This window comes from Notothenia coriiceps, unplaced genomic scaffold, assembly GCF_000735185.1.
Source record: "Notothenia coriiceps isolate Sejong01 unplaced genomic scaffold, NC01 NC01_scaffold00037244, whole genome shotgun sequence".
In the NCBI taxonomy this organism is placed as follows: domain Eukaryota; kingdom Metazoa; phylum Chordata; class Actinopteri; order Perciformes; family Nototheniidae; genus Notothenia; species Notothenia coriiceps.
In genome coordinates, this window is record NW_011369945.1 from 17,069,822 (window position 1) to 17,094,131 (window position 24,310).

Here is a 24,310-nt window from a genome sequence, read left to right on the forward strand (position 1 = left end):
ATGAAACATCAGGTAACTATCACCTTCGCCTATATGTAGCTGACTGTCAATACCCCAAAACATATCTATGGATAGAAATACCTAATTTTGAGTTATTGGACTTATTAACCACTTATAGTTTCATGTCCTTTCAGTTAAATAACAGTGAATCATATTGATTAAGTGTTATTAGTCAGAATTCTATTTGTGTAGGTACCAACTACACCTTATTAGGCCCATAGTTGAAGCACTCGCTTACTTGCACATGAATACAGCACCTAATTAGAGGGTTTATTTAGGAAAAACTCTCAACTAATGGCTTATTATTGTAGAATTAGTGCTCATGTAGAAAAGACCATATCAATAAGTGTTTTAAATGACTAATAACGAGGCCAAATTATAGTACAAAAAATAATCATAACTGCTTCATATAGTATGAGAAGCCAACAAGGATTATAGGCACCGGCCCTACAATCACCGCATGTAATTAACACACGACACACAGCCTCGTATCCTCTCGAGCGCTTGCATGCTCGAGTGCCTATCTTGATCCTTCACCACACCGGCTTTTCCACTTGCCTTCATCTCATCCCCGTCTCTTCCCTTCCTCTTGTTGTACAGACGTCAAGCTTCGCAGCGCAGCACACTCGCTGTGTTCACGCCGGCTGGTCAGCTCAAGATGTGGCATGCACAGTGTGTCTCTGGACTGACCTGCCTGCCTGCATTGCTCTCCTATTAAAATTCCTGTGCCAGATCCCCGATGAAGGGGAGTGTAGCGGGTCAGCCCGGCTCGCTGGCTCTCCTCCCCGCCTGCCTAATGAAGAGGACGCCCGTTGGGTTCATTATTAAGAGAACGGCTAATAACAAGAAACCGGATAAAGATGAGTGATGAAGGGGTGGGGGCGGCGGTTAGATGGCCAAATGGAGAGAATGGACCTGGGGGGGGGGGTGAGAAATGCTCACACGGTGAGATTTCCAGCAAAATAATAAAGATGCAAAGCTGCTTTTCCCACATACCTTCACATGCCTGAGGCACTAGCTTACCTTAACGCATTCACCTGTGGAAACTTTTTGAAAATGATTAACGCAGTGGGTGAAGACTTTATTTTGGTTCACTGGAAATTGCCTAGTACCCAATGTATTATCAACTTAATTGAAATGACTCATTTAACTCTGATAATTAAAATATTCATGACACTTTGTATTGCTCTGAACAAGAGCGGCATACGACCAGTACATTTTTGCTTGTAGTATCATATTTAATTTTTTTCACATTTTGATTGATTTTCTTATTCATTTCTCACACTGCCCTAATTTTTGAAGCGTTCATTCTGATTTGTCAGCACAAGAGGACACATTTACTATAGCTACCTCAGAAGCATGCTTTTTATAGCATCTTCAACACATATAGGTGTCCGCGGGTCTTAAAAAGTATAAAAGTTGATACATCAATTTAAGGCTAATTAAAAAGTATTAAACAGCATTTTTCCAAGGTATTACATTTTTTGTATCTTGTCTTTCAACATTAGTATATACATTGCCAAAGAAGTTGTAATTCTCCAGCTTTGCCTGAATGTAATCCATTGCGTAGGTGTGTATGTGATGTCTGTGTGTATTTAGTGGCGTGCCCGTTGGATTGGAAGATCACCTTGAAGCTGAACAGGACATCGCACAGCTCACTGCTTGATAGCGCGGAAAGGTCCGTTTACGCCGGTTGTTAAACAACTCGTTATGGGGAAATGCAAGTTTGCGTCCAAATGGTTGGAAGTTAAGGAGGAAGGACAATCAATACTGTGTATAGTAAATGTGAGGTAAAGTGTGTCGCCAATGTAACCGGTTAAAACTCAAAGTGGCGATGAGGTCTTAAAATGTATGGAAACTTGGAAAGGGTCTTAAAAAAGGTCTTAAAAGGTATTACATTTGACTTCAGGATTCCTGCATATACCCTGAATATAGTACATAACATTGATTTACACAGGACATGCAAGGCTTTGAAACAAAACTTTGCATGTTTTGTTTAGTCTATGTGGGTTCATTAATTGCTTTGGCTACAAATTGAGTTTGTGTACTTCTCTTACAATTAAAACAAACAATAACAACATTCAAATTAAAATATGGAAATGCAAACATACTGCTTAATGTATTCATCCTACACAAGTAATTGCACTGTAAAATGAGCCTTAGTCACCCTGCAGTTCTATTCTTGCTGTGGATTGGAGGCTTTTGGACTACAAATTGAGCCAAAATGAAGTCCCACTTGTGCCGTCGATGTAATGCCCGTGGGAGAACAGGCGTGTTTACCTACATGTCTAATAAATATTCCAATAGTTGGCACTCAAAAATCCATATGCGCTCATTGCCTGCTTGTGCATTAATCAGGCCTTTGCTGGAGGAACCATTAATTACACTGGGATTATCATGTAACCATTCAGCGGACCTATATTAGGATGAGAAAGAATTTCCATATAGATACTTGTTTTTTCGAGGGATATAATAGAATTCCTTATAGCTGCCCGGAGCACATCCATTCTAAGCTAAGTGTGTCTGCTGCGGATGCTCTCGGTAAGTGATGTTGGGTATTATAAAGAATTACCTAAGTCCTCAGAGTCCTAACCCAGGTGTGTGTGTGTGTGTGTGTGTGTGTGTGTGTGTGTGTGTGTGTGTGTGTGTGTGTGTGTGTGTGTGTGTGTGTGTGTGTGTGTGTGTGTGTGTGTGTGTGTGTGTGTGGGTGGAATGCCTTTCCAGGTGTGGGATATTCACGCTTATATCTGGACAGTGCCATATGTCCCTCAGGCGTCCTGTCTCCCAACAAAGGCAAAGTTTAATGCAAATTACCAACAATAAACAGCCAAGCGTAGCAGCATAAATATGTATTGTGATCTTCACTGCAGTTCCATGTCTTTTGAATAGAGTGTCCATCTCATGATTCGATGAAAGTTGAGAAAAACAACAACAAAGAGATCTAATGCAAGTCTATATTTCCTCGAAACTAGCCAGGGATGTTTATATGGTTTTCATGCAGCGTGACCAGGGCTATTAGTTTCTGGTTACTACAAAGACGAAGACCACAAGGCCTATTAAAACGAGGTTTGCCAAATAATAACATCCGGATAGAATGTACTTGCAAAGAAAGCACTACTGGATAAAAGGTATTGAAGGAAGAACGTGGAAAAAGAAATGCTAAGAAAGCATTTCCTTTTTTGTAAATTGGGGCACGCTTTACTCCACTTGCTTCAGTGAGACTGTAAAAAAGAGACTGCTTGGATAGCCCTAACAAAGCCGCACATCAGATCCTATGAGCCTCTGATGTTTACAGTCAGTCATCGATGGAATGACAACAGTAAGCAAAAACACAGCAGCTCTAAGGGTTTTCAAGACGGAAAGAAAACACTGAATTGCTGAAAGTTATATTCCCCCATGCAGACAGTAACAATTCATATGAGACATTATTCTGAAGAAAAACTGGTGAAATGTTCATATGATTCAATACAGAAATAATTAGAAGTTTGTTCAGATACACCTACTGTAATCACTAAATGGAGAGAGTCTGTGCGTGTGTCTAATCTAGGTCACAATTGGAAGGCTTATCCCTGTGCAGAAAGTAAATCCACCCAACGATCGCAGAAGGCCTTATCCTACAGTTTACAACAGGGCCGGGTCGATATCCACAGGAGGCGCTCAAATAAACAAACCATAAACTCCCGGGCTTCTGCTGGCCTCAGAGATTATGGCTTTAACAATGATTAATTTTAACAACCTGAGCTAATTGTCTCCGAAACTTTAGTTAACGGCAAATATGATCTAGCCCTGGGTGCTTTTGTCTTCTGTAATAAAGAATAATGAGAAAAAGAATTACTGCTGGCACTTTTTTTTCTTCATTGGGGATTTGTAGAGAGAGCAGAGGCCAGCAGGATGTGAGTCCGGGAACGAAGAGATAGACTATCTGTCTGTGCGTCTGTCTGCCTGGAAGGAAGGAAGGAATCGAGACTTGTGTTTGGCTTGAAATCAAATCTGAACCTCTTGATGAATGCGAGGGAGTTAGCCTTTTGCCTATGTGTTTGGTATCATCCTTGTTTCTTTTTGAAGCTCTGCTTTCCACTGCTCGCAGGCGGTGTGTCACATCTCACCCTTTAAGGAGGCATCCCATGAAGCCCCTGCATTTGTGTGTTATGATGGAGAAAGATATTACCCTCCCCTCCCTCCTCCCCCACTCTGTCTCCTTTCCATCTCCCTGCCTGTGTGCCTGCATGCATAGAAGTGTACAACACCAGTACAGCTGTAGAAAGCAGCTTGGCCTCGAGCAGTGTCTGTGATTCGCCTTCAATCTTAGCTGTGTGCTGGAACACCACCTGAGGCTGAAGATGAGACCTCTCCACAAGTGGCAGAGCTTAAACGCCCTCTTTTATCTACACTATCTCTCCCATAGTGCGTTGAGGAAGAGGAGGGAGGGAGGGAGGGAGGGAGGAGGGAGTACCGGCCTGATCTGTGCTGGCTGTTCTCAGACAGAGAGATGTGCACATAAAGTGTGTTGTGTTTATGTGGAGGAGGAGACCTTTAACACCGGCTGACAGCACACAGCATTCTCTGCTGTTGTATACCATGTGAAAAGAGATTCAATTCATCCGATGGGATGTGATCTCTTGTTTCAGCCTCTACCACAGACACAGTACATTCTCACGTTCTTCCTTGTTTGTGGAATGAATGCACAGTATTTGGTATGACCAGTGCGGGCTTGTATGAGATTAGTATTGTTATCACATTCCTCCTTCACCAACGTGCAAAAAGGCCCTGACCTTTAACATAATCACTCTCACCTACACAGCACAAGCGTATCCATATTGTTCCCTGCCTGCAGTCCAAGGCACCTGAGGAGAGTCAGTAGATTTATTAAAACGTATTAGTGCATTTGGATTGAATATGTACGTTGAACTTTAGACACAGATTAGTAAGGGTTGCCTACTTAAAACTAACCATGCATTTCATTTGGTGTGAAGCCGGCACCTCCATTAATTGAAAAGGTAGTTTTTTCTAGTGAGGAAATTGGCAAATGTTTCTCCGTATATTCCAGCAAATGCAGGAGGAAACGGTTCAGGCTCCCCCATTTGAAAAAACTCTGTTTATAATTTAACCACAAGTCCTAGTGGTGGACGGTTCAATTCCTTAACATTCCTAGGCTTTGGGCCTTGGTTCTGTATGTCATTGATGGGAATAATGACACATTTTTCTCTTCACCACCATGCTACAGACACCAATGTTCCAAAAAATAATGTTTTTTTGGCAGTTATTCAAAACACATTATACATTATTACACAAAAACATTGTATAGGTTAGAGCCAAGTTTTTTTTCTGGCTACATTTTCTTAAGTTCATCGTTGTGCATACTTCCTCTAAACGGTAGCTGTTCTCCGGTTGATTCCCACAGTACACTCCTCTGCATGGCCTTGTTTACAAAGATGCGCTAAAGGGGATCGTTGAACTCGAGGGCAAACCTTGAGAAAATACATTTGTGGATGTGAAGGCTGTTTTAGTGTGCTTCAGAACAAATACAGAAGTTGAACTACTGGATAGGGGGTCAACAGGACTTACTGTAACATGGCTTTAAATGGATGATGAAAGTCTTTTCATGTTAAGTGCTCAAGATGCTTTACCTCTTCAAAAGTTTCTGAAGCTGCAGTTACCAAAGACGAGTCTGATGTTTATTATGTATTGGTAGCATTAGACGACTGTCTTTGGTTCATATACTGTGTGTAACAGTGTTTATCTTAGCACATGAAGGCCTACTTGTTGCCACGATAAAATAATGTCCTTCAAGAAGAGCAAACCTTCCTTTGTTTAACTCACACACTCAAGCAGACTCGAGCCTTGGGGCTGCAGCATTCATGAAGGAAACGAGAGGGAAAGAATTACAAGCTAGCCAGATATGAATCCTCTCTGCTCCGTATATCCGTCTCTGTCTCATCAAATGAAGCATTAAAGAGAGCAGTCATCTTCAAAATAAAAGCAAGGAGAGTTCTTAGGTTATCAACTCATTAATTTGCCTCATTCTCAAAAAGAGCGGGCAGTATGAATGAGCATTTCCATCCAACATTTAATTAATTTCAATCACCTCGGGGTATTGTGAGTCCACTTCTCTTTCAAGCATTTCACTAAATGACCCTTTCTGGGCCATTTCACTCACTTTTTTTCAATCTCTCTCAGGCCCCACGCTCTTTCTCTGCCTTTGGTCATGAACGTCTTCATCTTTCTGAAACACTGAGAGCCTCTCTTGGATGATAACTTGTTGCTCTCATCTTTAACCTCCTGAGAATGCAATATCATTTGGATGCAGTTGAATCCTCGTCTATATCATGTCCCATTAGTTCATTTGTAAAACCCAAGTTGGAACACAAACGGAACTAGAACCAAAAAGCAAAATACTAATGAGGTAAGGTATATATGATAATATTGCAAAAGAAGATAAAAAAATACTTTATACATTACTTGAACTGAGTCTTACAATTGTGCTAAATCGAATCACAATATTTAGCATCACAATACATAGAGATAATAATTTTTGACATGGTTGTTCAACCTTAGTCTGCATTGTCATCAGCATGCGCTCTTGTTTTGTATTCCTTAAGACATAAATGACAGCCTCGAGACCCCAATCTGCCTCTCAGGGCTTTATACGTGAAAAGAATTGGATGGGCCATTGAATCCAGCCTGGAGTCTTCTAGAGGCCTATGGGAGGAAGCAGGAGCACATTAAAAGTGCTGATGAATCCAATCAGCCTGTTCACATGCATCCAACAAAGATATGCCGGTGCACTAAGCAGCGCTACTCAAGGGCTTAATTAGAAGGATGCTTGTGTATTGTTTGTTTTCAGGCATTAGTAAAGTCTGTGTGTCCTGATAATGGAATTGGCTGGGAAATGGAATCGTTTGGCCCTGCCTTCATGCTGCTAGGTCTGATACTGCTTGTCAACACCATTGTTTCCTCACCCTCCTGTGGAGCCCCTATCGATGTCAGCAAAGGAAGACAGCTCTACAGCGGCCAGCCAAGCCTTCAGCTAGCACTCGGGTTCAACTGTTAGCTGACAAGGCCCTGCCATGCAGGACAGCCTTTTGTTTTAGAATCCACCTCTGTTCAGCTGCTAGAGTCCTTCACCCTCACACCTCAGATCATCCCCCCCCCATTGTATCTTTGCAAACAGTTTTTCTGGTTTCTCAGTGTTCATCGCAATACCTCACCATAACTTGGCTTTCTGACCGTTTACTTTGCTCAACAGACACACAAACCAGCAGGTTCTTACTCTTTCGGATTTTCATTCTTTAAAGCACCATGACCATAAATATCCTTTCAAAATACAATAACCACTTGTTGACTTGTAAAACACAATGCAAAATCAGTTCTGCAATCAAGACATTCACTGTCATTGGTAGAGAATTTGCACTTCCTGTCGGAGTTTAGCTGTATGTTTAAATTCTCCTGCCACCATCAGCCCAATAGCCAGAAATGGCAGACATATCCACTTTACTTTGTTTCAGGTCATAAACCGTTTTACCCACCAAAGGTGCAAGGGACCAATCTGACTTCCTGTCATTTAAAAGCAAACTATGATAATCTGGAAATAAACACAAAATAAATACCGTGCCCCATTAAAATGCCTTACCAAAGGTGAGCATGAATTATAAATGAATGTATTACCATATTAAATCAATTAAGAAATACTGTCTGTTTTACACAGGGCTAGTGAGAGATGTTTTGCTGTCATGGATGTCTTTGAAGTTTCAGGAACATTTGAACAAAATTAACGTATATTTCTAACAGCTGCTACTCATTTTGGTCTTTTTATTAACATATGATATGACTGTTACAGTTCATAGCAGTTTAGTTAGAAAGTCAACCGGCCAATCCACCCACTGATATGGGAATAAGGGAAGCTGAGGAATTCTTTCACTGGGTGAGGCAGGAATTCAATCAGTGGGACTATGGGGCTAGGAAACTGGGCATCCGACACAGTTATGCTTCAGCACTTTTCAATTTGTGCTTGGCCTGCCGCAGCCTCCGGCCTGTAGCATATCATTAATGAAAGTCATATTAGGCATCCCTGTCATCCTTAGTAATCCCTCTCAACCAGTAGGAGGTTTCATTCGGTATGAGAGGCTAATGTTCAAGGCCGTATCCAACACACGCTCTCTTCCTCAAATCTTTTTCTGCCTGCCTATACCTACTGGTTCTGTCATGGCTTAATGTGCCCCAGCTGCTGTGGAAGTCCCAACTATGTTCTGCTATAGACACCTTATGAAATACAGAGGATGCTGGAAACGATCATCCCTCATTATCAGTTTTTTTTGCTTGTGAGTATGGATTTTTCTGCAATATCTGTGATAAAAATAATCTGCTGCCCTTTCCCTTGTCCTTTCCCCTGACCCAGCCCTTTGATGATCATCGTCCTAAATGATTCATGATGTTTATGCTGCTCTCTTCATTGCTCAAGCGCTTCCTTGTGTGGTGTAGTAGAGGTCATGGATTCCTACATTTAGATGGATTTCTTGAGTTTCCTCACTTTGTGACCTTAGCCTTTGGCCAAGTCCCTGATAGAGTAGTAGCCTGGCCTGCTCTGTTGAATCTTTGCCCTTTTTGGTGAGCTCCATACTGTGAGGGCCTGCTCATGTTACCAACTCGAAAGGTTCCGTGCATCTGAAAAAATTGCATTTTGGTTGATTTAAGTGCTACTTATCATATTTGTGCTTCTATGGTGCAAGTCAATTCACTCTCTGGATGCAATGTGTTCAACCTGTTAAACCCCAAGCCTGTTTTTTAGGGTCTCAGGCTCGAACATGACATGCCCAGAACAAATAACTATATCTTCACTTCTAAAAGGGGTAAATTAATCATCTTTTTTCTCAAAGCAATAAAAAACCTGTGAGTTGGATGTAGAAGAGTCAGAATCAATGTAGATGTTTTTATTTTAAAGTAAAGTCAGATTGAACATAGTAAAACAATCTGTGTATCTACCGTCCAATTGTTTTTCTTTATTAAACACGTAAACGGAAGAGCGTTTGAGAGGCCTTTATGCTTTTTGCTTTTTACCTTACTAAATTGTCTAATGGTCCTTGGAGCGAGGGGCGGGGCGAAACTCACGGAAGTGATTTCAAAACAAAAGCGGTGATAATATTATAAACAAAGGGAAACAAGGTGAATTTAGCGATCACAACGAAAACGGCCAAGACACATATTGAGCCCAGAAAATGAATGTTATTAAGGGCTGTAAATATAATAAGCCTCTGTCTAAAATGGAGAACATTGTTAGGAGATTTAAACTATACAACTATTCTGCACTGCGGTCAACTCCGCCGCCTCTCGAGTTTGTTTTTTCAAATCAGCTGCTCTTCATCCCTGCTATATTTGACGAGTGATACAAATATGTTTTACCACAAGTTCTTAAGAAAACTGACTCTGTTGGACTCTGTACTAGTTTGACTTCTACTAGAAATAAAATGAAGTACTTTATGTGTCCGTCCAAAAAAAATAAAATTAGGAAAAGCTTTAGAAATCCAAACTATAACATATAATAAGTATATACCGATCAAGATGGATGCAAAACAAGTGACATTTTACCTTTTTTAGAGAGGTTTAGAAAACATTTTTGGGTGGATTTGCCATATCTCTGGAACCCATCGGTTGATTTTGGTGATTGACACTTCTTTTTAGCCGTTAGAGCCAATAGAATCGAGGGGAAGTTCCTAAATCTAAACATTGCCATTGGTGAATGAGAGTGATGCACAGCCAGCATGCCCAAAACTGGAAGCTCTCTTACACTCTATATGAAAAGTACGTTTATTGACACAAATGTGATGATGGATTATCAGTAATCATTTCAAAGTGACACAGAGACATTGGATTAACCTTCAGCAGCGTTTATATGTGTTGTAATGTCATTGAACACAACTTTTGATCAGAAAACAGCAAAGGTAAGACATATTTGCTGTTTTTGTCCCGTAAAGTGAAGTTGTGTGTTTTCTTTGCTGGCTTTCGCCGCTGTGAGTTTTGGTCGCACAGTGATGGAACCTATACCATTGGAATCTCAGCTTTCATATGATATCTTGTTTGTGCAGATCCAATGAAGTATCAAATATTGCTACCGTGAGTTATGTGCTAAGTGCGTTAGTACTCTTTCGCTTAGTGCTAATTCAGACTTTCGGCGTTAGTTGTATTTTGTTTCGGTAAAAATTGTTCATATTTTCAGTTAGCTAAGTTTCTTCCCGTTAAGTGGGTATGACACATTAATAGGCTGTTAAATGAGCCCTGAGCCCTGAGACACAGTTTTGTGAACATTGTTGTGTTTTGCCCCCCGCACCCGGGGGCATGGGGTTTAACAGGTAAGGGATTTTGCTGCACAAGGTCAAATTCCAGGACAGAAAGCTGCATTTTCGGTTGTAGAGTTTGACGTGCATCTGAACTCTCGTGTCCCAAAACTGCTGCTGCTGACCTGTTGAGCAATCAATCCCAAAAACAGAATTTAGGCTGTTTACACGTACGATCACTGTGACTGCTCAGCAAAATACCACACTGTGTGATGTCCCTCTGACACAAGCAACGTCTGCTGCTCCAGTTACTTTAGTCATGTCTAAAATGCATGCTCTATCTATGCGTTTAAATGTATATTTTTCGGATTTTCTTTTATGCCCCTTTGTGTCTCGTCAGATTCTTTTGACACTTTGACAGATTAATACATCAGCAACAAGTATTCTGTTTCTGGATCTCACTTTAGGGGCTCTATGCTTTCTCCACGACTCTTCACTTGACTTTGTTGTCAATATCATGTCACCTCTCTTAGCCCGTAGCTCTGTTTTCATACCCAGGCTGTCAAAAGAAATCACTCATTTATCTGCCTGAGAGATGGGATGTCCTAAAAGCAGTGTGCATTGTGGTCTGAACTGAATTATAAGACAAATGGAAAAACAAGAATACCAAGAAAGGTTTGTGGTCAATGACTTGTAACAATATTTATTGTTACTTGCTTCACACAGGGCATAGACACGTGCACACATTCAGAAGTAGACGTCATTGCTATGTGTGTGTACTGTGAGTAATTCAATTAAGTCTGGCAGCAGTCTTCTCCGCTTTCTCACAGCTTGAGAGGCTACATAAAAGAGGGTGTGGAGCATTTGGAAAGTGTGATCCTCCATCTGCAGTTGCCTACATGGCCTCTCTCAGCCCCAGAGGACACATGCTGCAGAAGAAGGAATTGTGTTGTGCAGTGAAATGCATCTTGCTACTTAAAACTTTGACCACGGAACATAAACTAAAACCCTCAAATGATAGTTTGATCAGACCCTATGAACTTAAAGAAGACTTGCGGTGTGGATTCGGAAGCTATTACTGTTTGCCTGACAGAATTACAGAGATTGATGGCTCGGACGACCATAACTCATGAAGTTTCTGGAGCTGACTCAGTGTTCCTGGCTGTACCCTCCCTGCTGGCTTATGATTTATTGTTAGTTTGGCCATTTGTTAAATGTTGGTGAACACGCGAGTATGCCCCAAATCATTTTCCCCCTGAGAAATGATGACAGGAGCTAAAAGTGATCTTCATTAGCTGACACATATTTCTTTTCCACGCTGTGCACAACATGTTTTCTTTAGATGAGCTACCAACTGAATTGCACTATTGAGCACTATGTGCTAATCAAAAATCAGCGTATAACTAAAAAATGAATAACCAAAAAGTGTATGTCCAGTTATAAGTGGCAATTGGCACCAGCCTTACCAAATAATCTCAAGCAAAAGGTATCACCCCACCACAGTCGAACGTAGAATTTAAACATTTGTTGAACTACAAATGTATCTTGATAAAGCTTGACCTGGCTGCACCATCCACTGATCTCAAGACACTACGGTGTATGCATTATCTTTGGCTGCTATAATTTGCCTCCCACTCATGCACTGGGATTGGTGTTTTGTGACTGTAGTGATTGGCTCAGCATGCTATCATGTGCTGCCAGAAGAACGTGTTGTCATGTGAGTGAGGCAGAAAGCCTCTTGGTACTGAGTGCTATCACCAACACCATGAGTAGCAAATATTCACGTTTCTCTCTATCATTGCAGGACAGGCACAGCGCTTGCACTTCAATAACTCAATTAATTACTGAAAGTACTGGTTAAAGTACCCCAACTATTATCTCGCTTCGGTGCTTTCATAACATCTTCCATAACTGCTAAGTTGGATTGTGCCTTTAACGGTAAGAGTGTAACAAAAAAGGAACTGTGACCAGCTGAGTTTCAGCATCTCTGTGCAGAGTATCAAATTCCTACCAGGAAGTCTAAATGGCTGAGGATGTTCAGAAGTGAATTTCCCCCTTTAAAACCAAAAGAGCATTACAAAAGAAAAAGAAAAATAACATCATCTGACAGGTGGTGGTGCATTGGTATCACAGTACAGTCCTTTCACAACAGTGACAGTATAGCTGTCTAGCTCTCCCAGAGGGCCAGGAGCTACTGTTCTGACATGTCCCTGTGTCAGCGGTCTAGAGGAGAGCTGGAATGTGCTCATGACTCTACATGCGTTCTCTGTTATGCTCCACTGGGGTGCAGAGTGGCAGGATCAGTCTTTTTTGTTGTTGGAATGCAGCAAAGCAGGAGTTAAAAAATGGTAACGTCTGTCACTAAGTGAGCTGGTGCAGTTAGCGATAAAGTTACACCATTGGTTGGTCGAGTTTGAATTCCCACAACGGCCGTTGCTCTTTCAAAATGCTGAAAATGTTATTACTATATTTTAGATTTTTACAAATTAAACCAGTCTTCAAATACTAGTCTCAAACATAGCTTAACCACGTCACCAGCTCCTTCAGTACATTTTGAAGAGAAGGATTGCTTGGACCATGTGCAGATGAATAACCATTTAGAGTAATTACACTTCTGCTGACTATCCCTGTAACAATGTGGCAACAAATTAGCATATTGACTATACATGGTACAGCTACAAACTATGTTTCCACTTAGCCTTTTTCACCGCAGTCCTTGTCGCCTGTATTTTACAAATTGACAGTGTGATATAGAAATGGTAGTATTGGAGATACATCATGAGATACACATTGTGAAATCATTCTCCAATCTTAAGTTGTTCATTGCCATGACTAAGAGTGCACACTTTTGAATTGGCAATGAAGTTCACTAAAAGCACTGTAAACACTTCAGTAAAGCGGCTTGGCAAAGCTTTTCGTGTCCTTTTCAAACGTTGGAGTTCAATGTGACTAAAATGTTTTCGCTGCTTTGGCCTCACAGTCACTTACCCGTTTTCACTCAAGGCTGCAGAGCAAAGCTGAAGGTGTTTACATGTGTCCTCCGGAAAAAAGCTTGATCCGAATCCAAACCATAGGAAAAAATCTTTGTCCTTTACTTGGAGGATAATTGTCTGTTCTTCTTCAGTGGAAATCAAAACAAAGCCCAAGGTTTAATAATGATCTGTGTTCATAACTGCTTCTCACAGCAGCACCTCCTCAGCATTTCAGCATAGTCATATTGCAGGAGGCTGCCTCATATTGGAAACTTGCTCAAAACTGTGTGCTCATCTCAAAACTATAGAGTTTTCCTCCGTGCGGAGAGAGAAGACTTTATTGAATTTAAAGAAAAATGATAACATCATGTGGAGACAGTGTGCAGAGAAAATAGACTTTTATCAAGAAGTGTTGTTATTGGAGGACTGCAGTGTTCGCCGACTTGCTCGCAACTTGGTTTGTTTTCTCGTGTCTTAATTCTTTATTTCCAGCCTCCACAGGGAACAACAAAACAAAAAAGAAATGTTGAGCCTGAGAGGAGAAAAGAGTAACTGTGTGGAGGACGATGGCGTCCATCTTTTGACCCCGACCCTTTGGGGGTTGTCTTTCTTATGAGTAATGTGAATGTGTCACTTTTCTTTCCCGTATATATGTGTGGTTTGTTTCGAGTGTGCTTCATTTTCAACAGCCTTCTAAATGGAGTATGACAGGTGCTGATTGCGATATTTACGCAGAACATTTGACTTTTTTTGCCCGATTTCTTTTATCTTTCCCAACACTTTTTTGTTTGTACATGCTCTACTTTGTTTCGTAATGCCTGACAGATGTGCTCGTTTGAAGGTGTATCAGGTTTCCTGGAGGTGGGAAGGGGGTACTGGCCTAGAAATAGTAGCAGCAGTAGGCAGCTGTAATCCACGTCATCCTTAGAGGTGCTGCAGCAACCCGAGCCCATCTGGAGAGAACAGAGAGCCAAGGACACTGCAGAAGAGGAGAGGAGAAAGGAAGATACAACGCAAGGTCTTTCTTTCACACATTGAGGGAGACCGCCTTAAACAGCCTGCCATGGAAGACTCGATATCACCTCAAAGAGTCGCTCTTCTCCTCTCATCTTACTCCCCCTCTCTTTTTCCCGTCGTCTCACTTCAGTACACTGGGACGGATGCGTCAATGAGACAAACTAAAGTGCTGCCTTGTTCCGCCAGCAGCTACACTGTGTACACATGTGGTTTCTATGGTACCACCACTCATTTTGTTGTCATTTTTAATTTGTAGGAATATCTGACAATAATAGCAACAAAGGCTGGCTAATTATGATCTATATCAAGATAAAATATCATATAACTGCACTGACGTTGTTGTTGTGTTTCTATGGAGGAACACTGAATTGTCATAGAGGGCTTTGCTCAAAGTTCAAATCCTTTCAAACTTGTTTACCGCTGACCTTTTGATGCGCAACCAATCGGATGGCAAATGTATGTAGCGGCGCAAGCTAGCAAGGCTCTGCGCCAGACCTCACGGTGAGCAAAGGGCAAATCACTAATGCAGCTTAAGTCTTGTTTGTACCTAATTTCAAAACAGATAATATATACAGTATTTTTCTTGGTAAACAGCTAGTCAGTTAAAGAAAAAGAGCTGTTGGCTGATTGGTTGGTTAATCCTCTGTTAAGATGTCAGCTTTGATTGTAGCCATTGTCAGTTTATATACGTTCTTTGTAATTTGCAATATAAGTTAATATAGGTAAGAGAATCACAACATCGTTTATTGTCTAAAACTACTAACTGCTCTAAGGAGATGGCCTTAGAAAACACTACATGACTCGCTAAAGAAGTAGTTGGGAAATCAATTGCTAGTTCTTGCTAATTAACTGGCAGTTTTTTTATAGATTGATTGTTAATAAAGAGCATCTTAGATGTATTAACCACCGTTGTACCACAGCGTACTATGCCCATAAAGACCGCTTCTCACTTAGCGATCATGTGTGGCTATTTCTACATTGTGTAGGTGTTTGTTTTAATGGTACAGAGTTCCAGAAAACACTCAGGATTTAGTGTGCTGGAACTCGCAGCCCTCAGGCAATCAGAGGCATCCGTCATCCTCAGTTTATGGAGTGATGCAAGGAGGAAGAGAGAGACGGAGAGACAGACCAATGTGAACATACAAAGTGACAGAGCCAGAGAAGTGGGTGTATAAAATACATACATAGGAAGAGAAAATAAAATGTCATTGTGAAAGCATTTGTGTGGAGGTGGGATCCACTCAGCGGCCCCAGTGGGTAAACAGCTGTAATCATAGTTTAGCAGCAGACATTAAGAGTCTCTTTACTGCTGCTTACAGGTTGTAGTACTGTGCATTAAACCCTGGATTCTCCGATTACAAAACATATGGTTATATACTCGTATTATATTTAAGTCTGTGGAAGGTTTTTAATTTCACATTCAGTGATAAATAATTGATGCTGTAGTAACTTATTCATTATTATAACTTTCACTTTAGTGTATATGACATTAGCAAATTACCCAGAAGGACTTCACCAGTTCACAACATGGACCTGATCCAAAATTGACCTGGGAAAAACCTACCTGCCTCGGACCTCCATGAATTTAATTTCCTGATCCAACAGGGTTCCAATATTAGTCAAATATTGTCCAAAATAAATGGTAAATGGTAAATGGACTGTACTTATATAGCGCTTTATCCAGTCTTTAAGACCCCTCAAAGCGCTTTACATACTACATGTCATTCACCCATTCACACCCATTCATACAGAGCAGTGTACCTTACTCTAGGACCTAACATTCACACACATTCACACACCGTTGGCCATGCCATCGGGAGCAACTCAGGGTTAAGTATCTTGCCCAAGGATACATCGACATGTTGACTGCATGGGCTGGGATCGAACCCACAACCTTCTGGTTGAAAGACGACCACACTCCCTCACAGCCACAGTCGCCCACAGTCGCCCAAAATGGATCAAAGTAAAATCAAACAGACCCAAATATGAAGAGAACACTGACACAGTTAGCAGTATGGTGAACTAACATCAGTGGGCGAAATCTGTGACAATACATATCCTTATTCCTGGTTACTAGAACTTGGGATGTTCCATGACGACTCTGTTTTGTCAACCTAATGTTATCAAGTAATGAATGGTATAAAGCACAAAAAAAAAGCAAATGTTTACACCTGTTGGCTGTTAGCAGCAACTGTTTGTCACTGCTGCTATACTAATAACTTAAACAAAAGCTAAACTTGATACATTTCTTTTATTTGATGATATTTGATCAGAAGTTTCATTTCCTTTTCCTCTGCGAATGTTGCATCACTCGGCCTTCATCTCCCCCTAAAGTCACCCTGTGTAAATGTTTATGTCCCCTCTCCACTGAGGGGGTGGATGCTGCTTCTCCTTGTTAGTCCAAAGCATAGTGGGGGTCAGAGAGTTGGTGGTGGGAAAGAGAGCATGGAGTACCTCGGTGTAGGTGTTATCAGGAACGGGCCACTTCAATAAAGTGAGTCTGTCTGTTAGTCCGATCACCCCCCATGTCTTTCCATTTACATAGGATGTCAAGATGTAAATGTGAGGCCCTACATCCGCTTCACAGCAGCAGCCCCCAGGCTCACGGTTCATCAGAGCATAAACATGTGTCAGGCCAAGGAAAATATTTGGAGAGAAGGATTACAGACACAGAAAGTTGTGAGGTTTACTTGGATCTTCAAGGGTGGAAGGGTCATAATATTGTTCTTCAAAAAGGGTCAAAAACTCACTCTGTAAATGTCTCTCTTTGTGTTTTTTTATTTCTCCGTCTGTGTGCAACTTCCTTTCATATCCCTTTCTCCTTTTTTCGACACCACAAAAGATTCAGAGCACTTTTTTAGTAGGAAACCATTCTCTTAAAATAGTAAACACTGTCTTTTTAAGCGGGAATACATATACAGTGTGTTTGACAACCTGATACCTTTAAATAAAAGTGCATGACATGAGGAAGGTACTTTGTGTATCCTGTTCATCTCTTGAGAGTGAAGCAGATTCTCTAAACAGATGAGGTCACCACCGTTTGTACGGGGATATCACAGTCACACTGAGGTCAATGCAAACATCTGTACACTATTCACCACACTCTAAAGCTAGAACAGCTGTACTGTACTGTACTGCTTGTATGAGTGGCTGTCATCCATTGTGGGTAACATGTCACCCTCTGACCCAGTTGCCATTGGTTACCACCTTCTGTGTCCCTCCAGACTTTACTCTTACATCGCAGAAGTTTATTTCTTAGAGCGTTACAAGACAATGTAGAGAAGAAAAGAGGGACGAAGACAGAAGCAGAGACAGACGATGTCAGGTCGTGGAGACACCATGGCTAGCTTCTGAATCGCTTATTTCTTCCCCTCTTAAACTTGGAGCCCCTTGAAACCTGCCAGACTTCCCATACGCCAAATACAACACATGCCCTGCCACTGCGTTACCTTGGTTACGCTTGAACTTGCTCCTCCAGTATCAGAGAAAGGATGTACAGAGGTGGCGTTCAGCATTGGAGATGGAACTTCTGATGACCGTAAGGGACGTCATTCTGCCGCCCGCTGTTAACCCAGCATGTTGGGCGGCGGGAAGCTGACTTGTGTGAGAGGATGAGGATTGGCAAAGGAGAGCTGCTGGTACAGAGGAGGCCATTTCACGCAACACAGCTTCCAGGAAGTCAGTCATCAGAAATGCCAAAGGAAAGCTGCATCTCTTTCATAGCCGGCCAAACGGAGCAACCAGCCATGGAGGGCCCTCTAGAAGACAATATCCCCTAACTAATGCCATCTGGGATGACTTTCCCCGTCCTTGTGTTCATGCCTCCCACCCTTAAACCATTCATTTCAACCTTCATTTCAAATATGCTTTGGGCCTTGGTTATTTGGTTGTTTGTTGTCCCGTTTATTTGATAGGTTTTTGAATAAGACCAAGTTTGGCGGTAATGCACTGGAGCTTGTTTTTCTACAATTGCTTCGTGACAAATGGGAATATGGAGATGACACAGAGAGGAAACGGAGACTTTTTGGCAGCATGCCAGTGTCTTCGAAAAAAAGAAGAAGGACCAAGCCAAGATAATGCACAGTTAGGCCAACAGGAAACATTTAGATTTCGATCTGTGATCTGTGCATTTCTGACTTGCGCTACCCATGAAGCCAACAACAGCTGTGGGCACAATGCCTTCAGGATGATCAGATAATCCCATTACAGTATTATTAAAGGCATAGAGGAAGGAGAAAAAACACAGGCACAAGACTGTCATAATGTTTGGTATTACACCTTTAGATAAAGGTTAAGATACAATTAGATAACCTGTCAGGAAGAAATAACAAGTGTAAAACAAAAGAAAATCTGTTGCCTAAGGGTGTTTGATTCATCCTGCAAGAAAGTCAATATACCAAGCTGAAACCATACAACTGTAGAATTTCACAGAGAGCCATAAAGATGTATTCCTTTTAAACTTTGTACAATACAAAAGCAATCTGCTGTCCTGAACACCATACCAGAGTTGGTTTTACTTCTATTGTGTTATAGATTTCATGGCGGAAATATATCTTGAAAAGCAAGAAATTGTTCCGTATGATCATGTTATTCCTTTGAGGGAACCTCATGGGGAGTTTTCATTATCATTACGGGGTCACACCGTGTTCACAGAGAAATGACTCTATTGCATGAGGGAGCAGTGTCCTCTTCCTTTATTTTGGTTCAGGCCTCATCATCTTGGCCAGATTGACTGACAGATTTGAATTGGTGTTTACCGACAGTTTAATACATTATGTTGTTGCACATTATATAAAGAAACCATTTCCATGTGAGAAGCAGGACGCACAAGAGTTGTGTTATTCGGAAAGTTCATCCCCTGACACCTTTAACCACGCAGTGTCACCGGGGAGAGAGGGCACGGAAGGAAATCACTTAACCGCTGACAAATGGACTCAGGAGAGGCGCAAAGCTCTGGTTCATCTCAGCGTATTAATGGAGCCCCAACCTCCTCTCACTTTTTCATAGCTGAAGTTGAAGCATTATTCCGCCTCGACTTGCATGTTTTGTAATAAATGGTGCTCATAGCGTCCTGGCTTGCTGAAGTACTTACATTTTTCTTCTCCGTTACGCCAAATTAATATCTTGTATCATGAAAATAATACACATCCCTCTATTTGTGCCATGTATTATGCTCTAAAGTTACACACTGGAAGAATTATTTGTATGTGAACCGGCTGTGGATCAAAGCAATGCAGCCTTAGGGCTTCAGGATACATTTATAGAGAATGACTCATTGCTCTTAAAGCATGGATATCTTTATTTTAGAAATATTTAAATGTGAAGTGTAGTTCCCAGCCCTAGTTTCTTTGACTTAATTTAGATGGGAGGTTTTATAAACTAAATATGGGCTAAAAATATCAGCTCAGCTTTACAAACTAGCTCCCCTTCAACATTATACTTCCTGTTTACTTTCCCAAAATACCTAATATCATGGAAGTTGGCTCAAAACTAGTTTGTAAACTTAGAGCATGATTTTCCCCAATCAAAATAAGAAAAGGAAAGTAACGTAGCCCTCGAACGGCAAAAAAGTCCTCACTTGTTCCCCCTGCTAAAGAAAGATATGATTTGCTCTTGTTTAAAAAAATAACACTGAAAAACACAGATTTTATTCAACCGCAGCACACTCTGAAACATAAACACATGAATACACACACACACACACACACACACACACACACACACACACACACACACACACACACACACACACACACACACACACACACACACACACACACACACACACACACACACACACACACACACACACACACACACACACAAACACAAACATCTGTTTGTCTGCATGTAAAACATTCCCCCTAAGAGGGGGAAAAGCCTTGTGTAACCAGATCCGATTGGCCCTTATATAAAATGGAGAAATATGGGCGGATTGTTGCTCTGTGACGAGCCGCTGAAAGACTGTGACATGAATCTGAGTCTGGGGACCAATCATGCATTTCAGTCGAGGAATGTCAAGACCCTCAGATATCAGCCTCATGTTGAAACTCAGTCCAATCCCTGTGATTTGAAGGGTGGATATCTTGTCACTCATGCAGCAAACATCACAGCCTAAAAACATTTTAATCAATGGTTATTATCCCTTATAAACGTATATATAAGAAACATTTATAATGTATCTCTCCCTTGAGATATGGTCTTTAACACAGCACCGGGGTATAGAGGCATTTGTTCTAAACGCCTTGGCTGAATAAGCCTCATTTATAAGGCCAGTGGAGGTTGTTGCATGGCTTGGGGCTGCACTTAAACTCTATGAACTTGCAAATACTTAAAGTAGAGGCCATGCAGCTTAATGTACCATACTTGGGGCTGTTCCTTCCCTTCTGGCTTTTACATTGGCTGTAAAATATTGTGAGAATGTCTCTATAGCACTCAATAACTTGCTTCAGTGAGGCGAGGCTCTAAATGCTTATTTGTCGTTGGTAAAATATATCATGCCCACACACTGTTTTCAAATGTTGACCCTATGACTAAACCTGTCATTTGAAGCCTGGGAGAAAATAACAATGAGTTGGAGAAAAGCGGAAGAAACACACTTTCCACCCCATTTTTTGACACTGTTCAAAACCTAGTGATTCAAATTCAGTTCTTCACATAACTTTGTCTATTCTTTCCCAGAACCTATGGCTTTTATTACACCAGTGGGCCTCTTTCATGCACCTTTATGCACTCTGCTGCACTGTATAAATGCATTTATCCTGCTTTGGGAGAAACGGCCGCCTCCTGTTTCATATTAACATGAACCCTAAACCTGTCTTTATATATTGCATGTATTAGACTGAACTTTGGCTTACGTTTCCCCCCTCCGGTTCTTTCGTGATGAAGAATACGAGACTGGCAAGCTTTCTAAGCACAGCTGTGAGTCTATGTTGCTGCCAGCGCTCCCCCTCACTATCCCCTGTGTGGGATGGCCTCTAACCTCAGTGAAAATTCTACAGGGGCTAAAATAGCCTGTTAATGCTCATTCATGATGTACAGCTGTGCTTCATTCAAGGTGGTTTGTCTTTGCTCTCACCATGTAACATGTCAATTAAATCATGGAAAAATGGTCTCAAGATTGCATCATATTTGATATAATCATGAAAGATCAGAGCAATATATATATAATTTAATAAAAAAACATTAGTATTGGTCAAATAAATATGTATTATATATTTCCTTTAGATCTCTATTCAACACACTAATTGTATCAAACACTGTGGAGCAATTAAACACGAGTTTCATTATTTAACAACCTATGACTGTTTCGTTAGCAGTATGTCAAAAAAGTGGACAGAATAATGTCCGTGGCCAGATTTAAGTTCTCATCTGCAATAAAAACTGCTTCTTTTGGCCAGCCAACAGTTATTACCTAAACGTTTTAAATTCAATTTAAAATCCTTACTTGGGGACATTTGAACTGTCAAAATTGCCATTTGTTCATGAATAATTTACTTTCACTTGTGTGTACGCTGAATCCCTATTGTAGTATGTATAGATACATTATAATGATGGATAGTACGCTCTTAGTCTACCCCTGTTGGTGTGCGCAATACATTTTTTAACAAATCAAACCGGCCCTGCCCTAATTGAACAAGGTTCGATTATGGTTTATTTAGCTTATGACATAGGAGAAGCAACCCATAAAGGAACACTTAAAGGGGACCTATCATGCAAAATGCACTTGTTGATGTCTTCTATACATAAATATGTGTGTCGGGGAACTCATGCAGCGTCAGAAAATAAAACCCTTTCTCTTTTTCTCCGTACCCACATCTTTTAAAAACGGGGGTACAACGAGCGGGTACAGATTTGCTGCCGATATTACGTAATTTCGGATGGTGGACCCACAGAAAGTTGCTATCAGAAACAACGCCTGACGTGTTTTGGACGTAATATGGTATTTTTTTACATTAGCAAACCTCGCTAACACTCAGCAGCGCTAACCTGTTATGAGACCCATAATATATGCCTAAAAATAGCATTATAGGTGCACTTTAATCCTCCTGTTTTTGTGAAAAGTTTATTTTTGAGATGCATTGAGTTCTTTGTCTATCCAAAGCACTTTTCTGTGATTGACAAGCAAGGCAACAGTACAAATTTACTCATGCAGTAACACCTGCTGTTTGGAGACTTAATACAGGTTGAAACAAGCTCTTTAAGTGGCACTGCTAACCACAGTTTGCAAACACTATAGTATTTGCCCTCTGTCTTTTTAAAATGCCCTGGATTGGCATTAGTTTGCCCTGTATTTTTTTCCATCGCTCTAATGGCCATGACAGCCCAGGTAACCCATCTCGGAGCGCCATAATCCGTCCTGTCAGCAGACTCAGCCCTGTGTTTCCTGGACCCTGGTGATACCCAATACATAATTCCACACTGGGAAGCCCATTGCCAGCCTGTAATCCAAGCATCTTATCAAACCAATCAGCACTTTTCCAGCAAGAACACATCTCGACCGTGACAGAGAGAGGTTTCACAACATCTGGCGCTCGGAGCAGAGAGAGGAAAGGGAGGGAGAAAATGAGGGAAAAGAAAGTGTGAGAACAATCTTGATGCTCTGGTATGGAGGTTTTAGATCAACACCACGTCCTGCCTTTCACTTTCGATACAGGTCAGCGAGCGGGCAGCCAGTTGTCTGTGCTTGCCCGCTGCAGAGTGGATTTATATATTGATGTTCTTGACGGTAACATTTGTCAGTGCGCTCCCTCACAGTTCCTCTCTTCTTCTGTCTCTCATCCACACTAACCTCTTCTCTTTTTCTCCAACCTCCTGTTCTCCATTTCCTATTCCTCCCTTCAGCCAAGTGCTGCGGGGAGAGGTTACCACAGCAGTAAGGCAGCAGCCACTGGTAGCCGTACAAGTCTGCAGAACTACCTATCCCATCAACAACACCACCCCCAGTCCCAGCACACAAGCTACACCTACTGCCCGCCCCATACAGCTGTGAGTACAGCCGGTTTCTTCTTTCTCTGTGTAACTTCATGTCTCTTTGTTCCTCCCATCTCTTTGAATACTTCCCTCTTCTCTCTGTCTTGCTTTTTATATTTAATCACTCCCTCTCTGCTGTCCATTAGTGGCCGTTACTATCAGGGAAGCTCTTATGCACACAGCCGATTCTCTTCCTCCCTCTCCCTCCCCTCCCTTTATCTATCCCTTCCTTTTAATCTTTCCCTCTTTTCCCACACTCTCCCCTCTCAAGTCCTCCTTGTGTACATCACTTCCTCTAACTATTTTTTGCTCCCTTCTTCCCCAGCGCTATCTCTTTCTTTTACCCTTTCTCTTCCCTACAATTTCATTTGTTTTTCTTTCATCCATCCTCTACATCGACACTACAATGAGAGACTAATTGAGGTATAGACACTTTTGGACGGCTTCCCTCGTCATTATCCTTGGAATTAATTGCTGTTCTGCAATCCGTTTGATTTGACTTTATTGGTGCGATCTGGTTTTTTAATGCAGCGTTCGGGGTGTGACTGAAACCTGGGCACGAGTCGAATTAAGGATTGTTATTATCGTCATGTTTCTGTCACAGTCACAGAGCTGGAAACAAAGATTTGGCTGTTTCTTTAGTCCTCAGTATTTCTTCCTCTAATAAATATATTTACAAGATTTCACCCCAAATCTTTCTCTCACACCGTTTTATTTCCATTCCGACACTGGGATTTTCTCTCATCTGACATACGCACCACTTCAATTCCCAGCTGTCAACATGTTGAGCCTCCCTTAAAGCACTCACATGCAACCAATGACGAAATTTAATTGGATTGAAATAGAATAATCATCCCTGTATGTTGGCTTCTTGATGCACACAGAACTACTTTGCATCCATTCCTTTGATATTAAGGTGACCATACATTCAGGCTCTTTTTCTCTAAAAAGGAAGCCAATTAGCTTTGAGTGCTGTGCGTCACTTACAAACTCCACCATGGCCACATTAAGTCTACCAGCACCACCTACTGCTAAGTGAAGCAGGGTTGTTTTAAACAGTGTTGTGTTGTGCAGTAACAG

The 24,310-nt window shown here is 41.4% G+C and overlaps 1 protein-coding gene across 2 annotated transcripts in view; it reads left to right on the forward strand.

Annotated features, from left to right (window-relative positions):
• rbms3 (RNA binding motif, single stranded interacting protein) overlaps window positions 1-24,310 on the forward strand; it is a 265,018-nt gene that overhangs the window by 35,340 nt on the left and 205,368 nt on the right. For both annotated transcript variants that reach the window (XM_010793775.1, XM_010793774.1), the window contains exon 3: window positions 23,102-23,245. In XM_010793775.1, coding sequence (XP_010792077.1) covers window positions 23,102-23,245 — 144 coding nt within the window. The remainder of the gene's footprint in view (window positions 1-23,101; window positions 23,246-24,310) is intronic.